The 26,001-nt window shown below is 41.8% G+C and overlaps 1 protein-coding gene across 1 annotated transcript; it reads left to right on the plus strand.

Annotated features, from left to right (window-relative positions):
- Positions 1 to 13,817: 13,817 nt before the first annotated feature.
- On the plus strand, positions 13,818 to 16,499 carry LOC141509660 (cell adhesion molecule CEACAM8-like). Its single transcript, XM_074219362.1, has 2 exons — positions 13,818 to 14,029; positions 14,784 to 16,499. The coding sequence occupies exons 1-2, from the start codon at positions 13,963 to 13,965 to the stop codon at positions 15,146 to 15,148; spliced, it is 432 nt and encodes a 143-aa protein (XP_074075463.1). The 5' UTR covers positions 13,818 to 13,962; the 3' UTR covers positions 15,149 to 16,499.
- Positions 16,500 to 26,001: the final 9,502 nt, after the last annotated feature.

Here is a 26,001-nt window from a genome sequence, read left to right on the forward strand (position 1 = left end):
AGATTAGATACCTCCCACATTTCTTCTTGAATTGCAGACACAAATAACGGGGGGGGGGGTGCTCCCAATAATTCCCTGCTCATCTCCAACCTCACCCACACTGATACTGATGCCTACATTGTACAAAGTCTGGATTCTCAAGGTGTGATAGCTGTAATGGGAAGAGGACATTTAGCCATGTATGGTAAGTGCTGGGCTCAGTCAGGTAGTCACACCCGGACCGGTCATCCGCTGTCTGAAGTGAGAGGCCTCCCCCATTCAGAGAGCAGAAAGGCCTAGATTATGACCCACCCTCACAGGAAATGTGTCAAGAGAAAAGAAACTCCAAACCAGACCTGGGTCAAAAGTCCACAGACCAAATGAGAGAGCTAAGAGGCTCCAAACTGCTGAGACCCTAAGGACACAGGTGACGAAAAGGCCTCTCCCATCTCTCCCAGCTGGGCTCACTGAGCACCTGCTGGAATGTGTCCTGGTGGGCTTGAATGTCTTGGTCACCCTCTCCATAGTCACCCAGGCAATTGGCAGCACCAGGAGCAGTCTAGGGTGATAAGCATCATGGAGCATCTGAAGGTCTAAGTCAGTCAGGACCAAAATGGCTTGAGAAGTGCAGTTCTGCCTCAATTTACCCAAGTATCCTCTGCAATTCTATTTTGACTCTAAAGGCCTGCATCCCAATAAAAGACTGGCTAAGCCAAGAGTCTCTTAGAGTTTCCCACTTCTGGGAAGTCAAAGGGCAAGAAAACAAAGAAGGGTGTTTGAGGACACTGACTGATTCTATCTAATATATCCAAGACCCAAACCTAGTTAGAGTCCTTTAGAGATGCAATGAGCCCTTATGAGAGTTAAAGGGCATTGGGAGCCTGGCTGCCTGGATACCCAGGACCATCTGATTATCTGGGCATTCTGAGGCTCCCAGGGCTGGGGAAAGGGAGATCCTGCTGTAGACACAGATGCCAGAGGGAATGCGCATTTAGGATCAGGAAGACACAGTAGTCCCTGGTGGTGGAGTACAGAGTAAGAGATTTCCCTTCTCTCTGCCTTGATCTAAATGTGGACGCATTTCCTTTTTTCCAGGCAGTGTAGATACCCTGTGATGGTCTCCATAGACCCTTCCTTACCCTGTAGGGTCTTCTCTCCTGATTCTAACTCAACTGTCCAATACACTCAGCTCATCAATAGAATTCTAGTGAGTTCCACACTCTAATGATTAAAAGGTAGACTGAGACACAAAGCTTCCAACCTGGTCAAGCTGTTAGTAAAGCATGAATTTACTGATAAAGAGAACCTCAATTTCCCAAGCTAAGACCTCAAAATAGGAGGCACTTTTCTTTTATAATTTTGGGGAGTCCAGGACATAGGAAAGCTAACATCATTGATGAAACTGGAAATGAGACAAACAATAGCCCAGTACTTCCCTCTTGTGGCTAAGAAATGTCCATTGTTTGAGTGCAGCTGCATCTGCAAGGCGCCCTTTAGGTGACAAATCAGCCATGCTTGAAGATTGGCTTGGTGGTAGAAAGATGGCAGTCCAGCTGACCTGATGTCCACCTTCATCCTTCAAGGGTAATAGGTTCCTTGAGACAAGAGTAGAACAATGATTAACAGGAAAACAGTTTATTCCAGAAAACTTGACTTCTGAACCATATTCAGAGACAAAGATAAATAAATGACTTAGACTTTACAGAACAAAATCAATGAAGTGTAAGTAAAATCAGTTAAAAAGGCACACATTCAATCGGATGTTTTCAACACCTCAGCACCTCAACACCTCAACTCCTGATGCGTCTCTGAAATCCACTGGAACCTAACTGTCATGCAGGTAATTCTGTCACTGGCTTGACTGGCACCAAAAGACATCGATGTCACAATCTGTGGTGAGTAGCTGGACCAGGCCTGCAACTTTGTGTTGGGTTCTCCCTTCTCTGGGAGGAAAGAGAGAAAAGTAAATGATACTCTGCTCTCCTGGGTCCCTTGGCACAATGTGTTGTGTTGGAAGGGGCGCTGAACTCAGAATCATCAAACTTGGGTGAAGATCCTGCCTCTACTACCTGTGTTAGTCCAGGTGTCCCTGCTCCCTTCTGAGCCTCCATTTCTTCATCTAGAAAAGTAGGATAATGCTTCAGTGCCCATATCACAGGAATCCACATAGAGGAAAGTCTTTTCATATTTTAGGTAAAAGAAGCACGTGAGTTGTTGTTCCTGCTGCCTATTGCCACTGTTGTTCTCTTCTAACCCAGAAACATACACATACCCCTCTTCCCACCTACTGCAGCCTCAGTCAACAATTGCCCCCAGCCTCTGTGGCAATTCCTTTAATTTATTTCATTTGGATCTATGGCCTATGTGAGTGTTTCTTGTCTTGTGTACAATGTGTTACAACTCTGCCCCAGAGCTCCTTTTTCAGGGCAATTCCAGAGATGGGGAAGAAAATTTCATGTTTGCTCCCTTTTGTGCACAGAAATTCACCTCTCCTTGCATCAGTTTCTTATTTGGAATGTGAAATGTCACATGGAAACATGTCTGATATCGAAGGAAGTTCTTTTCCAGGTAAAAAGGTGGATTAACTATAATACCCTGCACTTGCATATGAAAAGGACCTATGCAGAAATTAGTTCAAAGTTGTCATTTTATAGATGGGGAAGCCAAAGCCCAGGGGAGATAAGTATCAGCATATGGAGCTCAAACAGAATCATAATAAGCACTAATCTAGCCTTTACCTAAAAGGATCTTGATGTGTATTTTGGGAACAGAAGAGAACAACAGTAACCACAGCAGCAACATCATCATCTTTATCATCAACAATTCACACCCTTTTTGTACCTAAAATATGAAGAGTTCTTTCTCCACACAAGAATCCGGTGATATGGGCAGTGAACTATTATCCCACTTTCCAGATGCAGAGTTAGAGACTCAGAAAGGCAGAGAGACACCTGGGTTGGCACAGAGAGCTGCATCTGCAAAGACAGAGACAAGAAATCAGACTCTTTTGGATAACTAACTAGAGGTGCTTGAAGACTAGCTTGGTGTAAAGATGCCAGGTCAGGTGGACACCTGGTGTCCACCTGCATCCCACAAGGATAACAGATTTCCCTGACACAAAAATGATACGGGGATTATTCAAAGAACTGAATTTCTAACTTCGTTTCTTCCAAGATCCCTGAATTTCTGATCTAAGTTATAGACAAAGAATCAAGATTTAGATAACTACAGGACAAAATCATTAAACTATAAGAGCAAAAAAAGAGCACGTATTCAATCTTATTTTTTCAACACCTCAGGTCTAATTCCTAATGTGTCTCTGCAACACACTGGAACCTTTTTTTTACCTGACAGAGACTAAGACTGTTTCACCCCATGTTTGCTGGTTCTCCTGTTCATATGGTCTCTGTGAGCAATTAGCAGGCAGGCAAGGGTCTGGGATTTCTCTTTCCCTTCAACTATTTCCTGTGAGGGTGAATGGTCTAAATAGACTTCTCAGAACCAAGATGGTGGAGTAAGCAGTGAATCAGTGAAACTCTCCCATATTCACCTGCAAACAACATAAAATAAAGCCCCCAAGGAAATTCTAGAACATCAGAACAGCAAACATGGGGTGAAACAATCTCCTATTTCCTTGCTCTAAGTCCTACCTCAGCCAACCAGTGGGATACCCTGAGCCTCAGTGATGTGAAAGAGGCAAGCATCAAAAAAAGAGACACCCCCCCCACCGTGTGCCTCCGCATAACTGGGCAACTGGAAAAATTCCAGTACTGAGAATCACCATGTGGCCCAGGTACCCTCCAGCAGCCAGAACTCTATGGTACAATTTACCCCAGGCAATGACTTAGATGCCAACCCAACAGGTGTCTGAGCAAAGAGGCAGCTTCTAGGAACCAGATCACTCTCCACTTCAGTATAATTTGGTATAACCTCCAGGGAAACACAGAAGCACTCCATTGTTCTCATCACATCCCAGACATCATCACCAGGACCTTAGCTCAGCACCAAATAAGCTGCCAGATACTTAAGGCCTTCAGTAGCACCAGGCACCAACCTCTGCATGCCCCTAGTACATTTCCAGAAATGAGGGAAATCCACGGACCTCAGGGCAATCTCAGTGCAGCACCAGGTAAATGAGAAGGACCTTCAGTCTCCCCCTCACAGGAAGCAGCTCAAGGAAAAGAGAACCCCCAAACCCATCCCTGCCTGCTAATTGCTTACAGAGACTACATGAACAGAAAAACAAGCAAAAATGGGGTGAAATAATCATTGACTCTCTCAGGTAAAAGAGGTTCCAGTGTGCTGCAGAGACACATTAGACACATTGAATTCAAGGAGCCAGTGGCAGTGTCCCTTCTGTTGTAGGAGCAGAAATCGAATTTAAAAGGAAAGGATGAGACCCCAAAAATGGGCAAAAAAAAAACCAAGAAAAAGAGAAACTAATCATAGAAAGTTAATTCAGTAACAGGGAAGATCAAGCCACAAATTCAGAAGAGAACAATAAGGTCAAAACACCTCTCAGCAAAACAGGAAGTGGTCTCAAGGCGAGAAAGAACTCTTGAAAGGACTCAAAAAGGATTTCAAACTCTTATGAGAGGGGGGCAGCTAGGTGGCACAGTGGATAGAGCAGGAGGACCTGAGTTCAAATCTGGCCTCAGACACTTAATAAGTACCTAGCTGTGTGGCCTTGGGCAAGCCACTTAAGTCTATTTGCCTTGCAAAAAAATTGCAAAAAAAAAACCTCTTATGAGTGGAGAAGAAAAATTGGGGAAAAAATTGAGATTGATTCAAGAGAATTATGAGAAAAATCAACAACTTTGGAAGAGATCCTCTTTGCTGTCATGGAAAGGAATTAGGGGAAGCTTCTCATCTCAAATAACAATTTAGGGGGACTACATGGTCCAATGGAAGGGCAGCACTTATGATAACTCCTAATCATTCTCATTACAGATAGCATGCCTCCAGAATCAACAATTTCTACAGTGTAGACCTCAGAATCAATGAGGGTGAGTTTGGGGATTCAGGAAGCCATTGGGTAGCACCCTCTTGAAATTATCTGCACTCCAGAGGAAATTCTGTAACTAAGGATATTAATGGAGATCTCCATGGTCTTTCTAGATCCCATAGCAGAGAACATTCTCTGGGAACCCTGAGTGGTCAAAGTAACTTTGTTTAGTCTAAGCCCCAGAGAGAGCACTTGGCACAACACTGATGGGAACATGTTGAGCAGATGTAGACTGGATCCAGCAGCTGAAGATGGAAGCTGAGAGGGAGGAAGGAGGCAGAGGTCAGTGGGGTCTCACTGCCTCCTGAGAGTTCCAGGTTTCTGAACTGTCGCCAGGTAAGGGTGGGGGCTGCAGAAACTGACTAAGGGTCTACCAAGGCAACACTGTGGTTTGTTTGAAGGGATTCTTGTGCTTACACATCAGTCTGGGTGTCCCTGTCTCTGCAGAGGATCTGAGAGATTGGTTTGGAACACATGTTCAGCTTGCCACTGTGGACTTGATTCAGAAAGAACGTGCCAGTCTTGCAAGAAAGAACTTTGCCATCAACCAGAAGTAGCTGATAATAGGAAATGGATCATAGTCCTGGACAGGACCTTACAGATCCCTAAAGCAAATGTTCTCAATTTATTGATGAGAAAATAGACAAAATAAGTTAACTGAGGTGACCAGTATTAAAAGCAATTGCAACTGAACCCAGATTTTCTGGCCCAAACCCACGGAGCATTTTTTCCATGTAATCCTAGGTACATTCTAAGGTTGACACAGTTTGACTCCAAAATATCTGTGGAAGGAAGGTAGTGTTACAGGTAAACCCAAACTAAAAGGGATAAGTGACCTGTCCATGGTGGCACAGCTAGAAAACCTCAGAACTGGGGTCCATACACTGATGACCTTTAATTGCAGACTTTTAATTGTAATGGCCTTTAATTGCAATTAGACTCTTCAGGCGCTTCTCAGTTCTAGGACTGGATGTTGACCTGAGTCTTAAGAATATAGACTGATGACCTGAGCTGCTACTGCCCACATTATCCCTGGATCATGGATGACTCCCCTGGCCAGGTCTTTAGAGACTGAGTCTGGGACAGATGTCTCTGGGATTGGTCTTCTTCCTCTCAGTCCTTCAGTTGGCATATTTGTCTTAGCCTGGATTAGATTCTCCCAAGCTCCCTCTCTTCCTCTGGGCTTCAATAGGGCTGGTATCTCATTTGTAATCAAGGGCCCCTTCCAAGGGCTCTCCCACTATGAGGAGCTTCTGAGGTCCCTTCTGCACGCCGCTCTCCTTCCCAGGAATCTGCCTTCCCCTCCTGAGCTGCTGCTTCTCTGCAAGACCCAAGTGGACCCTGGAACTGTCGCTGCTGGTGTCCAGATGAAGGTTGTCCCTGAATGCAGCCCAGATCTGCCTCTGTTCTGTCTCTCTCCTTCTGTAGCAGACTGGGGTTGGAGTTCTTCTAGCTGCCAGTATCATATGGGGCCCAACAGGGCAGGGACTTGTTCTCTAAATTTCTCCCCATACCAATTCCCTATTATTTTCACTGAGTAAAAAGTAACTCAGTGTGGTTTTCTGCCTCTACCTCTGTTTCCTTGATCTCAGGCACAACCCAGGTTCAGCTCTGAGACTCTTGAAATATGAAACTCTGGGGGAGAACCCCTCTGCCTGCTCCCTCTATTCAGAAGGCTTTTGAAGGCTGTTCTAGTTGGACCTTCTGGTCATGGAGATATTTTTTGTAGGATCATTTGTGATAAGTTTGTGGTGAGCCCCTCATCTTTCCTCTTCCATCTGCTCTGAGACCAAACCTGGATCCATGTGTATTCCCCTGCTCTCTCCACAAATCTGATGTCCATTCCCCTTAGATGCACCATGAGACAGCTATTCTTTTGTTGTTGTATCTAATTCTTCATGATCCAATTTCAAATTTTCCTGGCAAAGATAATAGAGTGCTTTACATTTTCTTTCTCCAGTTCATTTTACAGAGGGGGTGGAACTGACACAAAAAAAGATGAAGTGACCGTTCTGGTTCATACTGCTGGTGTCTGAGGCAACATTTGAGCTCAAGTCCTCCTGACTCCATGCCCAGCATTCTAGCCTCTGCATCACCCAACTGGTCTAGTCATTCTTGAAAGTTTCTTCTACTGCCACCTGGGACACACAAAGAAAACTACCCCAAGAGACATATCGGGGACCTGGGATCCCCCAAGAAGTGTGATTTGTGTCTAATCACAGCTGGGTTGATATTTGCTCTTATTTTCAGCCACCAAAGCTTTGAGTACATTTGGGACCTGCTTGATGTTCTTGGCTCTGCTCCCAACTCAGTCTGGGAAACCTGTTTAATTCAGACCATTGAGCTATCCTAGAGCAGAACTGAGTCTCAGTGGCTTCTAACTCAACAAAGAGGGATTATTCTTGTCCAATGAGACCCACAGGAACCACAGAAACAAATTCTTCATCTACCTAGGCCATGATTTGCTTCCAAGTTTTGGATAGGATTATGTCCTCTCCTGGTCTTAGCTGTTATTTCAGATAGACATCATAGGAGGAATCCTGAGAACCCACTCTCCCTTTAGTGCCCAAACATCACCAAATTCAAAGACTGAAGAAGAACAATTGGATTTATTTCACCCAAGCTGGCATCAACTGCACCAAGAGGGAGTGGATTCTCAGTCACCACTGAAATTCTGCAGGCAAGATGGACTGCCCATTTGATGATTCTTGCTTGAGGTCTCCTGTAACTCTTTGTCTTTTGGACTCTGTGGAGCTGACCTTTGTGTTGTTTATTGCCTGAAGGAGCCCAGGCCCATTCTCACTAATGACCTTACTGAGACAACTCAGCCAGCCAAAAGTCAAGCTCTCTTGGTGGGAGAGCTGATGTATAGGGTGAACAGTTTTCGAAGCAAAATTCCATGCTCCTTGATATGCTATTTGGGGTAGCATCTCCCCAAAATATCACCCCCAATAACCCAAGAGGCTGACTCACCAAGGAGTGTCCTCCTTGGAAAGATCCTTTTGGATCAGATGACAGAGAGCCTATTAAGCAATAATTCAGGTAGAAATTTTGCTTCTGAGCAAGTGCTTGGAACAGACTAAATGTTTGTTGATTGATTAAAGTATATTTTCAACATGAATCAACATTTGTGGATGAAATTATCAGAAAAATAATTCTAATCTTGCTTCCAGTACCATGTGGATCCATAAACTCTTTAGTGTGGAAAATCCCTCCCCTGATGCAGATTTCCAATCCTTTCTCTATTCCTTATCAGGTTATCTGAGCAATGCTGTGACAAAAATATAGTCCTTGGACTATATTTATCCCAGTGTTAAACTTCTCTGATTTATCTGGGCATGTCCTCACTCAAAGGTTGTACAGTCTGTCCCTAGGGACAGCCTTTCCTGTCTGTAAGAGCTTCTTGGGCTCTTCTTTGCTAATATAACCATCTGGGATCATGGGACATGTTCCCATGATCTCATGGAGGACCTCAGGTGAACAGTGGGGACAATCACAATCCAATGGGAGAGAAGTTCAGGGTGGCCCCCAATCTTTTCATACCCCAGTGCAGTTCTGGGTCCAGTTAGAGGCTTCACATTTAATGGAAGACTGAGGTATCACATCATCCAGAGGATAATGTGACCAGAATATGAGAGGATATGAAATTGTGTCATTAGAGTGAATTGTAGTACCATATCTAAAATTATATTATATATCATCAATCATCAAAACTGTCTGGTACTGGATAGGAAATTAAAAAGTGAATTAGTGGAATAGATTAGGCACAAAAGAAACAATGGTAAATGATATAGTAATCTACTATTTGATAAACCCAAAGACTAGTTTCTGGGATAAAAACTCACAATTTGACAAAAACTTCTAGGGAAACTGGAAACTAAAAATGACAGAAATTAGTCATAAGCCACCATCTCACATCCTATACCAAGATAACGTTGAAATTGGCACAGGAATTAGACATAAAGAGTGATATCATTAGTCAATTAGGAAAGCAAGGAATAATCTGTCAGATAGATGGAATCTGGAGAAGCTTGTGACCAAAGAAAAGATAGAGAACATAATAAATTGCAGAGCTGATAATTTTGACCACGTTAAATTAAAAAGTTTGCACAAATAAAACCAATGGAACCAAGATTAGAAGAAATGAGGAAAGAATAAAGTCATTCTCCAATGGATAGATGGTCAATGGATTTGAACTGCCAATTTTCAGATGAACAAATTGAAACGATAGGCATATTTTAAAAATGATCCAAATCCTCATTGATTAGAAAAATACAAATTAAAATAACTCACATTTATCTAAATGTCTAAAATTACAAAAAAAGTAAATGATCAATGGTGAAAATTCAGTGTTGGTGGTGTTGCAAACTGATCCAATAATTCTGGGAAACACTTTGAAAAGAGCAATTAAACTATGCCTATCCTTTGATCCAGGAATGACACGACAAGGTCTGTATACCAAAAGGATTGTTAAAAAAAAGAGGAAAAGACACCAAGTACAAAAAATGTTTATGTAGGAGCAAAGATTTAGAAATTGAGGGGATGCCCATCAATTGAGGAATGATTAAACAAGTCCTGGTTATCTAAATGTTATGAAGTATTATTGTTCTGTAAGAATTCATAAAGCTGCTGGACTTGGTCACCACTGATAAACATCTGAAGATTACCCTAAGGATCAAGGATTAAAACTGATTCTGTACCCCACCCCCAACTGCCTCTGCTCATGTTTTCTTACAAAACAATGGTATTCCAATAGTATGAATGGCATTCATATTCCATAGCTTATTCAGCAATTCCCCAATTAATGAATATTCTAAGGAGTATTTCACAAAATTTCACAAATACAACTATAAATTAATCTTAGCTTCAGAATGTCTTTCTCCTTCCATCGTTAATTAGATCCAATTTTGCTTTTGCTTTTTCTAAGATCTGGATTATTGCCCTGCTGTTTTGTTTTTTAACTTAGTTTGGTTCTCTTTAGTTTAGAAGTGAATCCTCTATCAGAAACAACATCTGTGGAAGTTATATCAAGAAACTGAATAATTTCCATTTTAATTATCTTAGACAAATTCAGCAGAGAAGATACCAGACACAGAAGTTCGTTTTTAAGTTAAATCACCAAGTATTCAAACATTAATACAGCGTATAACTATGATGGGCTGACCACATTGGTAAAATGCCAAATGGACACTAATCAAAAAGAATATTTTATGCAGGGCAAGGTCTCTCTAAAGAACTTCAGAATTGATTGTACAGTATGTGAGGCATGGCATAGGACCACCCAGCATGGCATGCCCTTGTCAGTGAAGATGCTGCATTCTATGAGAAGGGAAGAATTGAAGCAGCTCAAAGGACACATGAGATATGAAAGTTTAGAGTTAACATCCCAGTGTTTACATGGACTATTTGTCCCTGACCTATCCAAATTCATATTGGTCAGCCACAGTCGGACACAATGCAATTTGTCTCTGGCTGAGTGATGTCACTTTGGTCTTCTTTGATAATGAAGGACAAGAAGCAATCACCCATGAGCAGGGAAGGATTATCCAATGACCCAAAGGCAGCATCAGAGTCTCAGAAAGGATGAAGGACACCCAGGTTGGCACAGGTATCAGAGTCAGGATCCTCATTCAAGTTTCATGATTCTGAATTTTGTTCATCGCAACACATAGCACCATGGGACCCAGGAGGGTAGGATGTCAGTAATCTTTCTCTCTTTCATCTCAGAGAAGGGGAGAGCACAACACAAAGCTGATGGCCTGGTGAAGCTACCCACCAGAGATTGTGATATTGATGTCTTTGAGACACTGAGTTAGATGCAAGTCAGGGATAGATTCCAGTGTGATTCAGAGATACATTATGGTCTTGAAATATTCATATTGACTGTCTTTTTTTTAACTGATTCCATTTACAATTAACTAATTTTGTCCCCACATCTAAGCGTTGATTTATTTTTCTGTCTCTAATCTTAGTTCAGAAATTCAAATATCATGGAATGAGTTGTTTAGAAATCCAGTTCTCCTGTTAATCATTGTTCTACTCTTGTCTCAAGGAAATCTATTATGCTTGAAGGATTCAGGTGGACACCAGGTCATCTGGTCTAGCATCTTTATACCACCAAGTTAATCTTCAAGGATATCGGGTTTGTTATCCAAAGAATTCTCATTTATTATGTCTTTCCTTGTTAGATGCAGCTGGTTTTAAGCAATGGACATTTTTTAGTCCCAGGAGAGAAGGAGGGGTTGGTTGATTGTTCTCAATCCCAGTTTTGAAACCAAAGAAAGGTTTTTCATCTAATTTAAGTTTTCCTATATCATAGATTCCCAAAAATTATAAATGAGAACAACCCCCCTCCATACACATTGTGAGATCTTAGCTTTGCTGGGGAAAGTACGATCTATTTATCAGTAAATTCACCATTGACTAAAAAATTAATAATACAGAAAATTGCATGCCTCAGTCTACCTACTAACCATTTTGGTGTGGAACTCACCAAGATCCTGTTAATAAGCTGAGTAGGCAGACAGGAGAGCAGAACAATTCAAGAATTGACTGTATCGGGAAAAGAGGGTCTGTGGAAAGAATCATGAGGGTATCTGCATCATCTGGAGCAAAGAGAATGGGGTCACATTTAGATTATGGCAGAGAGAAGGGAAATCTCCTATTTCTATAACCCATAACCATGGACTACTATGCCTCTCTGACCCTAAATGTGACCACCCTCTGATGTCCATGTCTACAGTGGGAGGCTCAGCATGAACAGACATCTACATGTTCCCAAACACCCAGGCAGTCAGGATTCTGTCTCTTGGTGAATGGATAGTCTGGACTTAAGCTAAGCTGGGCCCATTGTCCCCACCCCCCACTACCAGCAATGCTCCCCTGCCTCAGAGATTTTTAAATGTCATATAGTAGGTGAATTTCTGTAATAGTTTGATTGCCTCTGGTAACCCCTGGAAGGAACCAAGTGCCATTGTGAGCCCTTAGTGGACTATCCTTATTTCATAGTATGGTCTGGGAAATATGGGAAGATGGAAGCTACCTCTCAACCAATCACTGTTCCCACCTCCAATTACCTTTATTTCCCAAGGATTCCTGGGCTAACAGTCTCTCCAAATGATTCTATCTAGACTTAAGACTATATGAGATAAATAATAGGTTAGTCTCCTCCACCAGGCCTCTTTGTCTCTCCTGTCCTCAGACTTCTCAAAATTAATCAGAAACCTATAATGGACTCCTGGCTTAGCCCACCCAGTGATGGATATGTAGGAAGGATTATAAAGAATCCCTGTGAAAATTTGAGGTAGTGCCACATTTCTCAACCCACATTTTTCCTAATTTAGATCCTCAGATATTCCCTGGAACCAAATACCCCTAGAATGCTCCTGGTGCTGCCAGTTGTCTGGGTGAGTGTATACAGGGTAGTCAAGACATTCTAAGACATAAGGTCACAGAGCACCAGGTCCTCAGTGAGCCCCGATGGGAGAGAAGAGAGAAGCTCTTTTGCTGTCTGTATCTTTGGGGCTTCAGCAGTTAGGGACCTCTGAACTCTCATGTGGTCACCAGGACTGATAACCCAGGACTAGATGTGGAGAGTCTCTTCTTTTCAGGCATTTCCAGTGGGAGGTGAGTTATATTCTAATTTTTTTCCTCCTCCCTGAATAAGGAAATTAGGAAAAGCCTCTCATCTCAGACAGAGGGTGATCAGTCCTGGTGTGACTGCATGGCTGACTCACAGAAAATCCCGCACTTACCATACATGGCTAAATGTCCTCCTGTCATTACACCTACCACACTTTCAGAATCACTAGTTTGCACAATTTAGTCATCTGTGTTAGTGTGGCTTGAAAATGTGCTCATTGGGGAGCACCCCTCCTGGTTATCCACTGGTGTCTCCTTACAGAAAGAATATAGTAGGCAACCAATCTATCAGAGGGCTCTGTTGTCTTTCTGTACCAATTATAGCTCAGAGCGTCTCTAGAGAAGATGACATTGCTGCCCACTGCTCCAAAGGGAAGACTTGGCAGAGCAGTGGCAGCAGCCATTAAAAGACTTGCAATTACTGTTTTTGTTTATAGAGGTTGATTTCATTTTTTAAATAATCTCTTTGGGTATGCCATATATGCTGTAGTGGTATCACTTGGTCAAAGGCTATGCATGGGTTTATAGAAAAAGACTTGTTGAAGAAGGCTTCAAGATGAAGTGTGTTAACTAGGTAGTGCATGGAAGACTCCGGAGCCTAGAGATAGAAGGATCTGAGTTCAAGCATGACCTCAGATACTTCTTAGCTGTCACCTTAGGTGAGTCACTTAGCCCTGTTTTCCTTGGCTTCCCCATCTATTAAATGAACTGGAGAAGAAAGGAATTGCCCGCTCTGCCTGGAGTTTGGCCAAGAAAACTTCTGTAGAGTAATGCTCCTGGTCCTTAGAATAGGAACCTCAGTTTTCTGGATAAATAAAAGAACACACAGGAATCCAGAGCAGAGGGAAGAGGAAGGAGTCAGAGGGAAGAATCACAAAGTTACCCTCAATGATCCTTCAACATATGCCTCCATAGCCCCAGTCTTGTCCAACCAGGATACCCACTGATACCTTCTGCATAAAGAGAGGAATGAGATATGTCTTACCCTAGACATATACACCCATAACTGAGCGTGCTCTAGACCTGAAGCAGAATTTGTGGACAGAAAACCAGTATTTGAATCTTATGCCTCCAGGCCACAAAAGAAAATAGCAGACTGCAAGGGACAGGAAGGAAGTAGTGGTGGGAGAGGGGAAGGGAAGTAGTGGCAGAAAGAAAGAGAACAAGATCTTAGTCCTGTTAAGAAGGAGGAGACAGAGCAGAGGCAGGTCTGGGCTGTAGAGAGGCACAGCCTTGGTCTGGACACCAGCAGGGTCGGCACGTGGACTCTGGAGAGGGAAGGCCAAACTCAGGAGGGGAAGGCAGAGATAAAGGTCACATGCAGTGGGGAGCAAGGAATGATGAAGAGCCCCTCAAGACCTTCTCAAAGGAGAGGAAGCCCCTGGAAGGGGCTCCTGATCACAGGTGAGACACAGCTCTCCTAGGGGGACCCAGGGAAGGAGAGGGAGATAGGGGAGTCTGACCCAGGCATAGAAAAGTGAATCAGCACAAGGAATGATGAAGAGCCCCTCAGAAGCTACTCATAGTGGGGGACAGTCCCTGCAAGAGACTGCTGGTCACAGGTGACACACAAGTTGTGCTGGGGCCCAGGGAAGCAGAAGAATTGGGGGGATTTGAGCCCAGATGTAGACAAGAGAATGAATGCAAGGATGAGGAGGAAAAAGATCAGTCCCAGAGATAATCTCTGTAGACTTGGCCAGAAGAGTCTTCCCTGATCCAAGGGCAATGAGGTAAACAGCAGCATAGTAGGGTTTGATTCCTACCCAGAGACTCAGGACAACACCCAGACCTAGAGCTGAGTGACCTATGAAGAGGATAAGGGAGTCTTTACAGTTAGAGGAGACCTGGGTGTGGATGCTACTTCTAAGGTTTACCAGCTGTGTGACCATGAACAGGTCACTTACCCCTCTTAATCTGGGTTTACCTGGAACACCACTTTCCTCCTAAGGCTGTTTAAGTGTCAAAATTTGTCAGCTTTTAAATGCCTCAGAGTTTAGTAGGAAATTTCCTCCCTTCAGACATTTCTCTTTAAGCCCATAGCAGACCACGGGGCAGGTTTAGCAGCCTCCACCCTCATCTTGGGGATAGCTCAAGGACTTGGGCCTCTTGGGAGGGCAGGGGGACTCCATTGACCTCTGCCTCCTTCCTCCCCTCTCAGCTTCCATCCTCAGCTGCTACTTCCACCCAACATCTACTCAAAGTGATTCCATCAGTGTTGTGCCAAAGCCTCCCTGTGGCACCGTGGACAGCAGTGTCACCTTGGACGTCCAGGACTTCTCAGGGGACCCTTTCAGCTATAATTGGTACAGAAAGACAATACAGTCCTACAACAGACTGGTTACCTACCATGTTCCTACTAGAATACAGACCCCTGCAGATATCCCACAGAAGGTGCTCCTCAATGGCTCCCTGCTGAACCCCAACCTCACCCTCACTGACACTGATCTCTACATTGTACAAATTATTGACTCTAGAGGCATGATAGCAACATCCAGAGGAAACCTAACAGTGTATGATTATTGATGGTCTTCCTGTGGGTAATGCAGCTGTTCCTATACCCTCCCTATGTTGAGGGTGAGAGACTCCTCAAAGTTCCTTACCCAGGGAGCAGGGAGAAAGCAGAACATGATTCATTCCCACAAGAAGGAACTCAAGGAGATGAGAACCCCCAAATCCAGACCTGGGTTATCAATCACAGTGACCCTGAGAGCTCAGAGGTCCCTCACTGCTGAGACCACAAAGATACAGACAACAAAAGGACTTCTCCCTTCTCTCCCATCTGAGCTTACTGAGGACCTGGTGCTCTGGGTCCTTATGTACTAGAATGTCTTGGCCACCTTGTACATAGTCATCTAGACAACTGGAAGTCCCAGGAGCACTCCAGGGGTGATTAACCCCAGGGAACATCTGAAGTTTAAATCAGCTAGAAGGACTCTTTGCAATTCCCCCCTTGGCCCAAATAATCTTAGGCTTAAGACTCCTAAAAAGCTCAGGAAGCACCCCCAAACCAGGCCCAGGCTGGGAAAATGAGCAAGCAAAGAAACAAAAGGAAGACTATTGAGAAATAGTTTGCAAATGAGCCCAAGAAGGATCAAAATACTCAGTCTGAAGATGAGGAAGCACAAGCTCCTGCATCTAAAGACTCCAAGAAAAACAGAAATTGGGCTCAGGCTATGACAGAGCTCAAAAAAGACTTTGAAAATCAAATGAGGGAGTTGAAAGAAAAACTGGGAAAAGAAAGGAGAGAGATGCAGGAAAAACATGACAATGAAGTCAGCAGCTTAGTCAAGGAAATCCAAAAAAATGCTGAAGAAAATAGCATGCTAGAAACCAGCTTAGGTCAAATGGATAAAACAGTTCAAAAAGTTATTGAGGAGAAGAATGCTTTAAAAAGCAAAATTGTCCAGATGGAAAAAGAGATAAGAAAACTCTCTGAGGAGAACACATCCTTCAGACAAAGAATAGAATTCAGGGAGATTGATGAATTTAACAGAAATCAGGAATCAATACTCCAAAACAAAAAAAAATGAAAAATTAGAAGAAAATGTGAAATATCTCATTGAAAAAACAACTGATATGGAAAACAGACTTAGGAAAGATAATTTTAAAATTATTGGAATACCTGAAAGTCATGATCAGGAAAAGAGCCTTGACATCATTTTCAAAGAATTACTACAGGAAAATTGCCCTGATATTCTAGAAGCAGAGGGCAAAATAGAAATGGAGAGAATCTACCAATCCCCCCAAAAAAGAGATCCCAAAAAACCAACCCCTAGGAATATTATAGCCAAGTTCCAGAACTCCCAAGTCAAAGAGAAAATATTACAAGCAGCCAGAAGGACACAGTTCAGATATCGTGGAGCTGCAGTCAGGATCACACAGGACTTAGCAGCAGCTACATTGGAAGTTCGTAGGGCTTGGAATACAATATACCAGAAGGCAAAAGAGCTTAGAATGCAGCCAAGAATGAACTACCCAGCAAGGCTGAATGTCCTCTTCCAGGGAAAAAAGATGGACTTTCAGTGAACCAGGGGAATTTTAAATGTTCCTTTTGGAATGGCCAGAGCTGAACAGAAGGTTTGATCTTCAGATACAGGACTCAGGTGAAGCATGGAGATTGGAGGAGAGGGGGGAAATAGGAGGGACTTAATGAGGATGAACTGCATGCATTCCTGCATAGAAAAATGACACCAATAATACTCATATGAACCTTCTCAGTTAATAGAGCAGGTAGAGAGAGCTTTTATAGTTGAAGCACAGGAGAAAGCTGAATTTGAAGATAAAATATGGTGTAAAAATAGAGTCAATAGAAAAAAAAGGGAAATGGAATGGGAGAAAGAAAAAGGAGAGGGGCAATAATCCAAATTTCACATAAGATTTTTTTTATTACAATGAGCTATTGCAATGATATGGAAATGGGGAGGCAAGGGGGAATGAGGGAACCTTTGCTCTCATCAGAGATGGCTAGGAGAGGAAACAGCATATATACTCAATGGGGTATAGACATCTGGAGTAAGAAGGAGCAGGGAGCAGGGGGAAGGGGTGGGGATGTGAATAAAGGAGGAGAGGATGGACCATGGGGGGAGAGTGGCCAGATATAACACATTTTCTTTCCTACTTCTTGCAAGGGGCTGGGATTGAAAGGCCTGCTCAGGACCACAGGGCCAGGTGGATTCTGGCCTAAGGGGGTGGTATGGGGGCTCAGGGCTTCTTGGCCCCAGGACCAGGGATCTGTCTGCTGTGCCACTCAGCTACCCTACAGCAGAGTCAGAGTGAAAGGAGAGAGAAAATAGAGTACATGGTAGTGGAGAAATAAGAAAGGAGGGAGTTGCGATTAGCAATGGCAACGGTGGAAAAATATGGAAGTAACTTTTGTGATGGACTTATCATAAAGAATGTGTTCCACCCATGACAGAGTTGGTGGTGTTGGAACAAAGACTCAAGCACATTTTTTGTTATTATTATTTGGGGGAGGGTCCAGGGCAAGTGGGGCTGGATGGCCTGCCTGGGGCCACATAGCGGGGTGATCTTTGGGTGTCTGGGGCCGGATTTGGACCCAGGTGCTCCTGGCTCAAGGGCCAATGCTCTGTCTGCCACCCAGCCACCCTTACTATTATTACTATTTTATTTTACTTTGGGTCTTTTTTTTCCTTTCTTTCTTTCTTTTTTTTTTTTTTTTTTTTTTTTTGGTTTTTGCAGGGCAGTGGGGATCGGGTGGCTTGCATGTCAAATGGCTGGGCGATTGTTGGGTTTACAAGGCTGGGTGTGGACTCGGGTGCTCGTGGCTCCAAGGCTGATGCTTCATCCATTGCGCCACCTGGCCATACCTACAATTATTACTATTATTTTTTTATTTTAATCTTTTTCTCCCCCCTTTACTCTTTTCGCCCAAGCAAGTCTATCTATATTCATGGGGGAGAAGGGGTATTTTGTTTAAGTGTAAACAAGAATATTTTATTAATGTAAAAAAACATTTGTACAAAATGAGAATAAAAAATAAATTAAAAATAAATAAAAATGAAAAATAGAAGTTTGCAAATGTTAAGATTTGATAATCGAAAAGGCAAAAATATACACTTGCCATACCCAACAAAACTGAATATAATCCTACTGTACATATTATGAAATAGAATTCCAAATATTGTTCTCTTTCACTTCTTTACAGAGAGGAAAGAGGGAGCAAAGTGAGGAAAAGGGGTAAGAAAACAAGAAGGGGGAAACACACAAGTGATTATTATAACTGAAAATGTAAAGATTACCTTACTTGTGAAGAGGCTAGCAGAGGAGTCATAACTTCCAGGGATCTGTCTGCTGTGCCACTCAGCTACCCTTTGGCAAAAGCCAAACAATCTGTTGCCTGTAAGGAACACAGTAGAAATCTAAATATTTACATAGTTAAAATAAAAGAATAGAGCAAAATCTACTATGATTCAGTTAGACCCAAGAAAATACACTATTAATCATGATCTGAAAAATATAAAAGCAAAAATGGACTTGGGAACTTGGGAGGGATGGAGTCAAGATGGTAGAGTAAAGGGAGGAACTTCCTGGAGCTCTCTCCCAAACCACTCCAAATATCTTTAAATATTTATTCTAAACAAATTTTAAAGTGGCAGGACCTACAAAAATGTTAAGTGAAACAATTCTCCAGCTTAAAACAACTTGGAAGATCCACAGGAAGGATCTGCTACACTGGTCTTAGAAAGGACTCAGAGTGCAGCCCCCACCAAACTGGAGCACACCTACCCCAACCATCCAGAAACAGACAGCAGGACACATAAATCAGTGGCAGGGGGTGCTGGTTTCCAGACCTCTCAGCCCAGAGTTTACCAAGGACATCTTGGAAGATCAGCAGGGAAACTCTGCCACACCACATGAGCATGGATTCCAGTGCAAGCAGACCTCCGCAGCAAAGAGAAACAGAGTTCTCAGTCCATGAACAGTAGGGAGATCAGTAAGTTGAATTCTGCTGCTTTACCCATACTCAGATTTGGGTCACGATTGCTCTGGAAGACAGATTTAGGAGAGATGATGTAAAAAATATTGGACCACCTGGAAGTTATAACCAAAGATAAGAGCCTAAATAACATTTTTCAAGAAATTATTAAGGAAAACTGCTCCAATATTCTAGAAGCAGAAAATAAATTAGAAATGGAAAGAATCCACTTATCACCTTCTGAAAAAAAAAATTACCAAATGAAAACTTCCAGGTCAAATTTCAGAACTCCCAAGACAACGGCAAAATATTGCAAGCAGCCAGAAAAATAATTCAATTATTGTGGAACCCATCCAGGATAACACAAGATTTAGCAACTTCTACATAAAGGGATTTTAGGGCTTGGAATATCATATTTTTGATGGCAAAAGACCTTGGATTACAACGAGGAATCAACTACCCAGCAAAACTGAATATACTCTTTCAGAGGAAAATATGGACATTCAAAGAAATAAGGGACTTTCAGACTTTCCTGATAAAACAACCAGAGCTGAACCCAAAATTAGATCTTCAAATATAAGACTCAACTGAAGCATAAAAAAGATAAGCAAGAAAGACAAATCGTAATTATATAATGATCCTGAACTACTTATAATCCTTCATGAGAAGATGATATTGATAACTCATATGAACTTTCTCATTTATTAGGGCAGTTAGAAGGAACATATATAGACAAGGTAATGGTGGGACTTGAATTTAAAGGTATTTATGAAAAAGATGGAGTGACCAAAAAAAAAGATGGAATTAATGGATGAGAGAGGAATGTATGGGGGAGGGAAAGTAAAGGAGAGCTAGAATGGGTTAAATTATTTCAAAAAAAAGCAAAGAAAAGTTTTGTAGTGGAATGGAAGAGGGGTGAAAGTGAGGGGGGAATCAATGAACCTTACTCCCATCAAAATTGTCTCAGAGAGGGAATAACATACACACTCAGTTGGGTATAGAAATCTCTTATCCTAGAAGAAAGGGATGTGGGGGGGGGTAGGTGATAGAAGGGAAGAAAAATTGTGGGAGAACATAGATGCAAAACATTTTTGAGGCGATACAGGGTGAAATTAAAAGAAAATAGAATAAATGGGGTGGGGAATAGGATGGAGGAAATACAGTTAGCAATTGTAACTATGAAAAAAATAGAAAAACGAGTTTCTCTGATAAAGACCCCATTTCTCAAATATAGAGTACTGAGGCAAATTTATAAAAAATTAGATAAATTCTCCAATTCATAAATAACCAAGAGCTATGAACAGTTTTCAGATGAGATTAGCAATCTATTTAAATCATTTTTTAAATGTCCTAACTCACTATTGATAGGAGAAATGTAGGTTGGAACAATTCTTAAGTTCTACCTTATCCTATTGGATTGTCTAATAGGAAAGAAGGAGAGAATAACAAATATTGGAGAGAATGTAGGGAATTTGATACTGTGATGCACTGCTGATGTACTCTGATTCAATAATTCTTTAGAGCAACTTGAAAATATGCCCAAAAGACTATAAAACTATGCCTATCCTTTGGCCTGGTGGTGCCACTGTTAGATTTATATTCCAGAAGAGATGAAATACAAGAAGAAAGAAACCTTTATGTGTTGGAAGATTTATATAAGCTCTTTTCTGGTGACAGAGAGTTAGAAATTGAAGGGATGCCCATCTACTGGGGAATGACTGCAGAAATAATGGTGACTGAGATGAATCGCTGTTCTGTTTTAGGAATGATGAACAGGATGCTCTTAGTAAAAAAAAAAATTACAAGAACAGATGCAACGGAAAATGTGCTGTGTACAAAGTAACAGCATTACTGCAGGATAATTAGCTACCTTTTCTGAGCAATGCTGGAACCGAAGAGAACACTGAAGAACTTATGATAAAGAATACTATCCATTCCAAAGACAGAACTAATGGTGATTGAGTACAGATTGAAATGGACTTTTTTTTTTTTACTTTATTTTTCTTGAGGATTCCCTTTCTTTCTTTTGTGGAGGGAATGCTTATTCTTATTTTTACAAATATAACTATTGTGATAATGTTTTTCATGACTACATATTTCTATACTATATCAAGTAACTTGCTTTTTCAATGTGGGGGAATGGGATGAGAAGAAAGAAGAAAATTTGTAGCTCAAGATTTTGAAAGTGAATGTTGAAACTGGTTTTTGCATTTGACTGGGGGGGGGAAACAAAACTTTTAAAAATTAAAAGATAAATAAATTCAAAAAAGTTTAAAAAGTGAACTTGACTAAAAAATAAGCAGAGAGCCTACAGTAAGATGAAAGGTTCCATATATAATTAATTACTGCACCTATTTGGCAATGAATATAATGATATTCATTATATTCAAATGATATAAAAATCTAAATATTTGAAGGAAAGGCTAAACAAATTCTGAGAGTAAAACTGCAATAGTAAAGGGTCTTAATGTGCACTTTGCAGACCCAGACAAATATTAGATAAAAAAAAGGAAGTACTGGATGTCTGAAGATTTTTGAATAGGGAAATAAAAAGGTATACATATTTCTCAGCTGTGTGTTGCATTTTTACAGAAACTCATCAAGCAATAAGGTCATAAAAACCTCACAAGCAAATGCAAATCAAAACATATACTAATCACAAAGCAATAAAACTTATATTCAGTATAGGGCATTGGAAGAAAAAATGGAAAATTATAGACTGAATGCCTTAATTCTAAACAATTGGAAGGTCAAATACAGTTTTGTCATTATTCCTCTTACCCAGAGTGTTTCCATTTTCATTTGCAAACCTTAGTCCATTCTGTCACAGATGGTAAAAATTATTATCAATGATAATTCAAAGATGATGGATATGGAATGGAAGAAAGATTAGAGACAGTAATGTAAGCATGGAGGCTATTGAAAAACTCAGGTGGAAAATAATGAGGCTTGAATTTGGCCTGTGTAGTGGTGAGGTAGAGAAACAGTAAACACACAGGATTTAAAACTGTGATGAATGATGGAGATAGATCACTAGCCCACACTACACCATTTTATAGATTTATGGCCCTGAGAAGAGAGGAAACTTGTCCAAGGTTCATCAGTTAGCAAGTAACCAGGTGAGGATACTAATCCAGGTCTCCAGATTCCAAACCCAGAGCTATATTTATTCCAATGCATTGCTTTTCAGGGATAATCTGTCTTAAGGAGATTAAATGGGCAAAGTGGTATGAAGGAAAATGAGAGAAGTGAGAGGCCAGAGACAGGAACTGAGGCCAGAAAACTATTTCCACAATTTGGAAGAGAAGAGATGAGAGGATCTAGAATAGACATTGAGAAGAGGGGGAAATATTTAAGATACTGTCCAAGTAGAATCACAAAAACTACCCAAAGACTAGGAAGACTATAACAAGAATTGATTAAAAATGAAGTTTGAAGGAGAGGTCAAAGATGTTTGCTAGTTTAAACCTGAGTGACTGGGAGATGATTGGTACCATCAACAGAGAAAGAAAAAGGCACAATGTGGGAAGGAAATCATGAGTTCAGAGAGTGACTATGTAGAGTTTGATGTGTTTATCCAAAATTGAGGTGACCTAATTATTTTCCAGACACCTAGAAATGTGACTTTATCAAGGATATTCTCAGGCTGTGAGGAACAAAGGTAAAATCTGCTTCACTGATCACCATTTATTAAGCTGTATTTTTTAAGTCTGTACAAGTATCAGACATTTCATGTTATGGACCCCTCAAAAACACTCATGATACTTTTTTTTTCTTTTCTGTTCGCAGGTGGGAGTAATGTTTCCCTACTCTCTGGAGGAGTCATTGCTCACATTGTGCTTGTAGTCCTAGTGGGAGTGGTTCTCATTGGGTCCTTAATTATTTCCTGTTCTTCACTCACAAAAATGTAAAATGATGCTTCCCCTTATTTTCTTCCCTTCTGATTTGTCTCCCTGAACTGGGGAGGCATACCAGGATGTTCTGTGCTCTGTACCCACTTCTGGGACTTGGTCTACTTCTCTTTCCCAAATTCTTAATTTTTAGCACTGGTTCCCTAGGATGGTCCTTTTCCCTGGGGCTACCATTGTCCTTTATAATATCACTTTTGATTACCTCTTGGAAACCAGGTACTCGCTTCCCCATTGAGATGGGGAGTTGATCTAATCATTTTTCTCTTATATTATCCAAGCCCCTATACCTATATACAGTCTTTTAGGTAGACTATGAGCCCAGAAAATCCTTGGAAGATAAAGATTACTGAGAGAGGTCAGTCAGGGGGCGGCTAGGTGGCATAGTGGATAAAGCACCTGCCTTGGAGTCAGGAGTACCTGGGTTCAAATCCAGTCTCAGACACTTAATAATTACCTAGTTGTGTGGCCTTGGGCAAGCCACTTAACCCCATTTGCCTTGCAAAAACCTAAAATAAGGAAAAAAAGAAAAAGAGGTCAGTCAGTATTTGGGAGGTAATTTCCTTCTTCCTCTCACCTTTCTCAGGCCATATTGTGAAACTAGGAGGGAGTACTATGGGTACAGAAGGGATTGAGGTCCAAGAAGGCAGGGAGAAAAAATGAAGGGGCAACAGGGAAATAGGATACCATTAAACCTAGTTGGAAGCCAAGTCAGAGATAATACCATGGAGGCAGATCCAGACTTTATACATAGATGAGTAGGAGAATCATAGTATCTAGGGGTGAGATGATGCTTTCTTCAATCTATGAGCTTAGCCTTCCTATGTCCTGGAATTCCCAAAACTTTAAAAAGAGAACTTCCTCCCTTTTCTGTCCTAGCCTTAATGAGGTCCTGTTTATTGGTAAATTCATACTTTAGTAATAAATTGATCATGCTGGAAAATTTGTCCCTCAGCCTACCTTTTAACCATTTCAGTGTGAGTTCTCCAGGATTCTATTGATAAGCCAAGTGGACTGGGCAGGTGGGTAAGATTGAGAAGAGCAGAAGAATTCAAGAGCTGACCCTATGGGGTAAGGAGGGTCTGTAGGGACAAACATGAAGATTTCTGCACCTTCTGGAGGAAAAAAAGAATGAGTCCACATTTAGATCAAAGCATAAATAAGAGAAATCTCTTCTGTAATCTACCACTAGGGACCACTGTGTCTCCCTGACCCTAGATGTGCTCTCCCTCTGGTGTCCAAGTCTAAAGCAGGATTCTCCCAATTCCTGCACTGGGAACCTCAGGACGAACAATCCTCCATATGATCCCAGGCACCCTGGAAACCAGGTTTCTGGTTCTTCAGCAATGGGTAATCTAGACTTGAGTTCTGCAGGTTCTAACAGGCAAAGGAGTTACTGACACTCCTTTGCCTTTTATACCCTGCAGAGTTCAAGTAACTGTCCCTAGCCACAGCAATGCTCCCCCTGCCTTGTGGACATTTCAGTATCTCCAGACAGGTGAACTTCAGAAAGAGACTGCCTGCCTCAGACACAACCATAGGGGCACAAGTGCCTTCTGACCTCCCAGTGGTCTCTCCTAGTTTCATAATGCAACTTGGAAAAAGTGGGAGAAAGGAGGAAATTACCTCCCAAATACTGACTGCCCCCCTCTGACACCTTTATCTCCAAAGGATTTCTCACAGTCTATCTAAAGGACTCTGTATAGTTATGGGACTAGGACAATATAAGAGAAAATGAGTCCGTATCAAGCTGACACAGCTTCCCCATCAATCACCTTTCTCCAATCTGTTCCAAACATCCCAGAATTAATGATGAACCTCTAAGGGGTTCTGGGAAGGACAGTCCAAAGTTGGACTGTCCTTTCCTTAGGATTGCAAAGAATCTCTAAGGAATTTGAGGCAAAGTTAGACCTCCTAAAATTCTCTGGGACTGATTGCCCATAGACTGCCACCTGGTGCTGCCAATTATTTTGTGACTGTGTACAACACTGCTAAGACTTTCTATCCCACAAGGCTCCAGCTCAGTAGGTCCTCTGCAAACTCAACTAGGAGAGCAGGAAGAAGTCTTTTTGTCCTCATGTGTCTTAAGACCGGAGCTCTTATATGATCTCTGTGACTAATAACCCATGTCTGTGCTTGAGGGTTCTCACCTCCTTGAGCTATTTCCTGTGGGATAGATCATATTCTAGATTCATTCTGCTCCCTAGGAAAGGAACTTAGGGGAGGACTCTCACCTCAAACAAAGGGAGGGTATTGCCATGAATACTTGACCCATGGAAAGCCTAGAACTTTCCATATACTGCTAGGTATCCTCTTGCTATTACAGCAATCATGTCATAAGAATCAGCAATTTAGGGGCCCAGTAGATAGAGTACCAGTCCTAGAGTCCGGAGGACCTGAGTTCAAATCTGACCTCAGACAATTAATAATAACCTAGCTGTGTGACCTTGGGCAAGTCTCTTAATCCCATTGCCTTGCAAAAACCAAAAAAATAAAAAAAAGAATCAACAATTTAGTCATAAGTCTAGTGAAGGTAAATTTAGGAATGAGCAGGGAACCAATGGGGAGAACTCCCAGTTATCTGGTTGCTGTCTGCATTCTAGAAGGAACATGGTAGGTAACCAATCTGTTGGATGGCTCTGTTTTCTGTACCAATTGTAACTGAGAGGGTTCCCTGAGAACCCCTGGATCATCAAAATGACATTACTGTCCACTGCTTCATGGGCAGGACTTGGTACAACACAGATGGGAGCAATGTGAGTAAATATTTGATGAATTCAGCAGTTAAGAATGGATGCTGAGAGGACAGGAAGAAGGCAGAGGTCAACAGAGTCCTTCTGCCCTTCTGAAGGTCCAAATCACTGAACTGTCCCTAAATGTTGTGATAGCTCAGCCTGCCCCAGGTTATGTTGAGGGGCTCAGTGGGATATTTTTGAAGGGTCTTCATGTGTCTCCACATCAATCTGTCAGTCCTAGTCTCTGAAAAGGATTTGAGAGTTTGGTCTGTGACACATTTTAAGTTGCTTCCATGG

This window comes from Macrotis lagotis, chromosome 1, assembly GCF_037893015.1.
Source record: "Macrotis lagotis isolate mMagLag1 chromosome 1, bilby.v1.9.chrom.fasta, whole genome shotgun sequence".
Taxonomy (NCBI): domain Eukaryota; kingdom Metazoa; phylum Chordata; class Mammalia; order Peramelemorphia; family Peramelidae; genus Macrotis; species Macrotis lagotis.

Bases quoted from the DNA above. Each gene is read 5' to 3' on its own strand.
- LOC141509660 (XM_074219362.1), top strand. From the start codon at position 13,963: ATGATGAAGAGCCCCTCAAGACCTTCTCAAAGGAGAGGAAGCCCCTGG. The intron at 14,030-14,783 runs GTGAGACACAGC...CTCCCCTCTCAG, and splicing joins GAAGGGGCTCCTGATCACAG to CTTCCATCCTCAGCTGCTAC.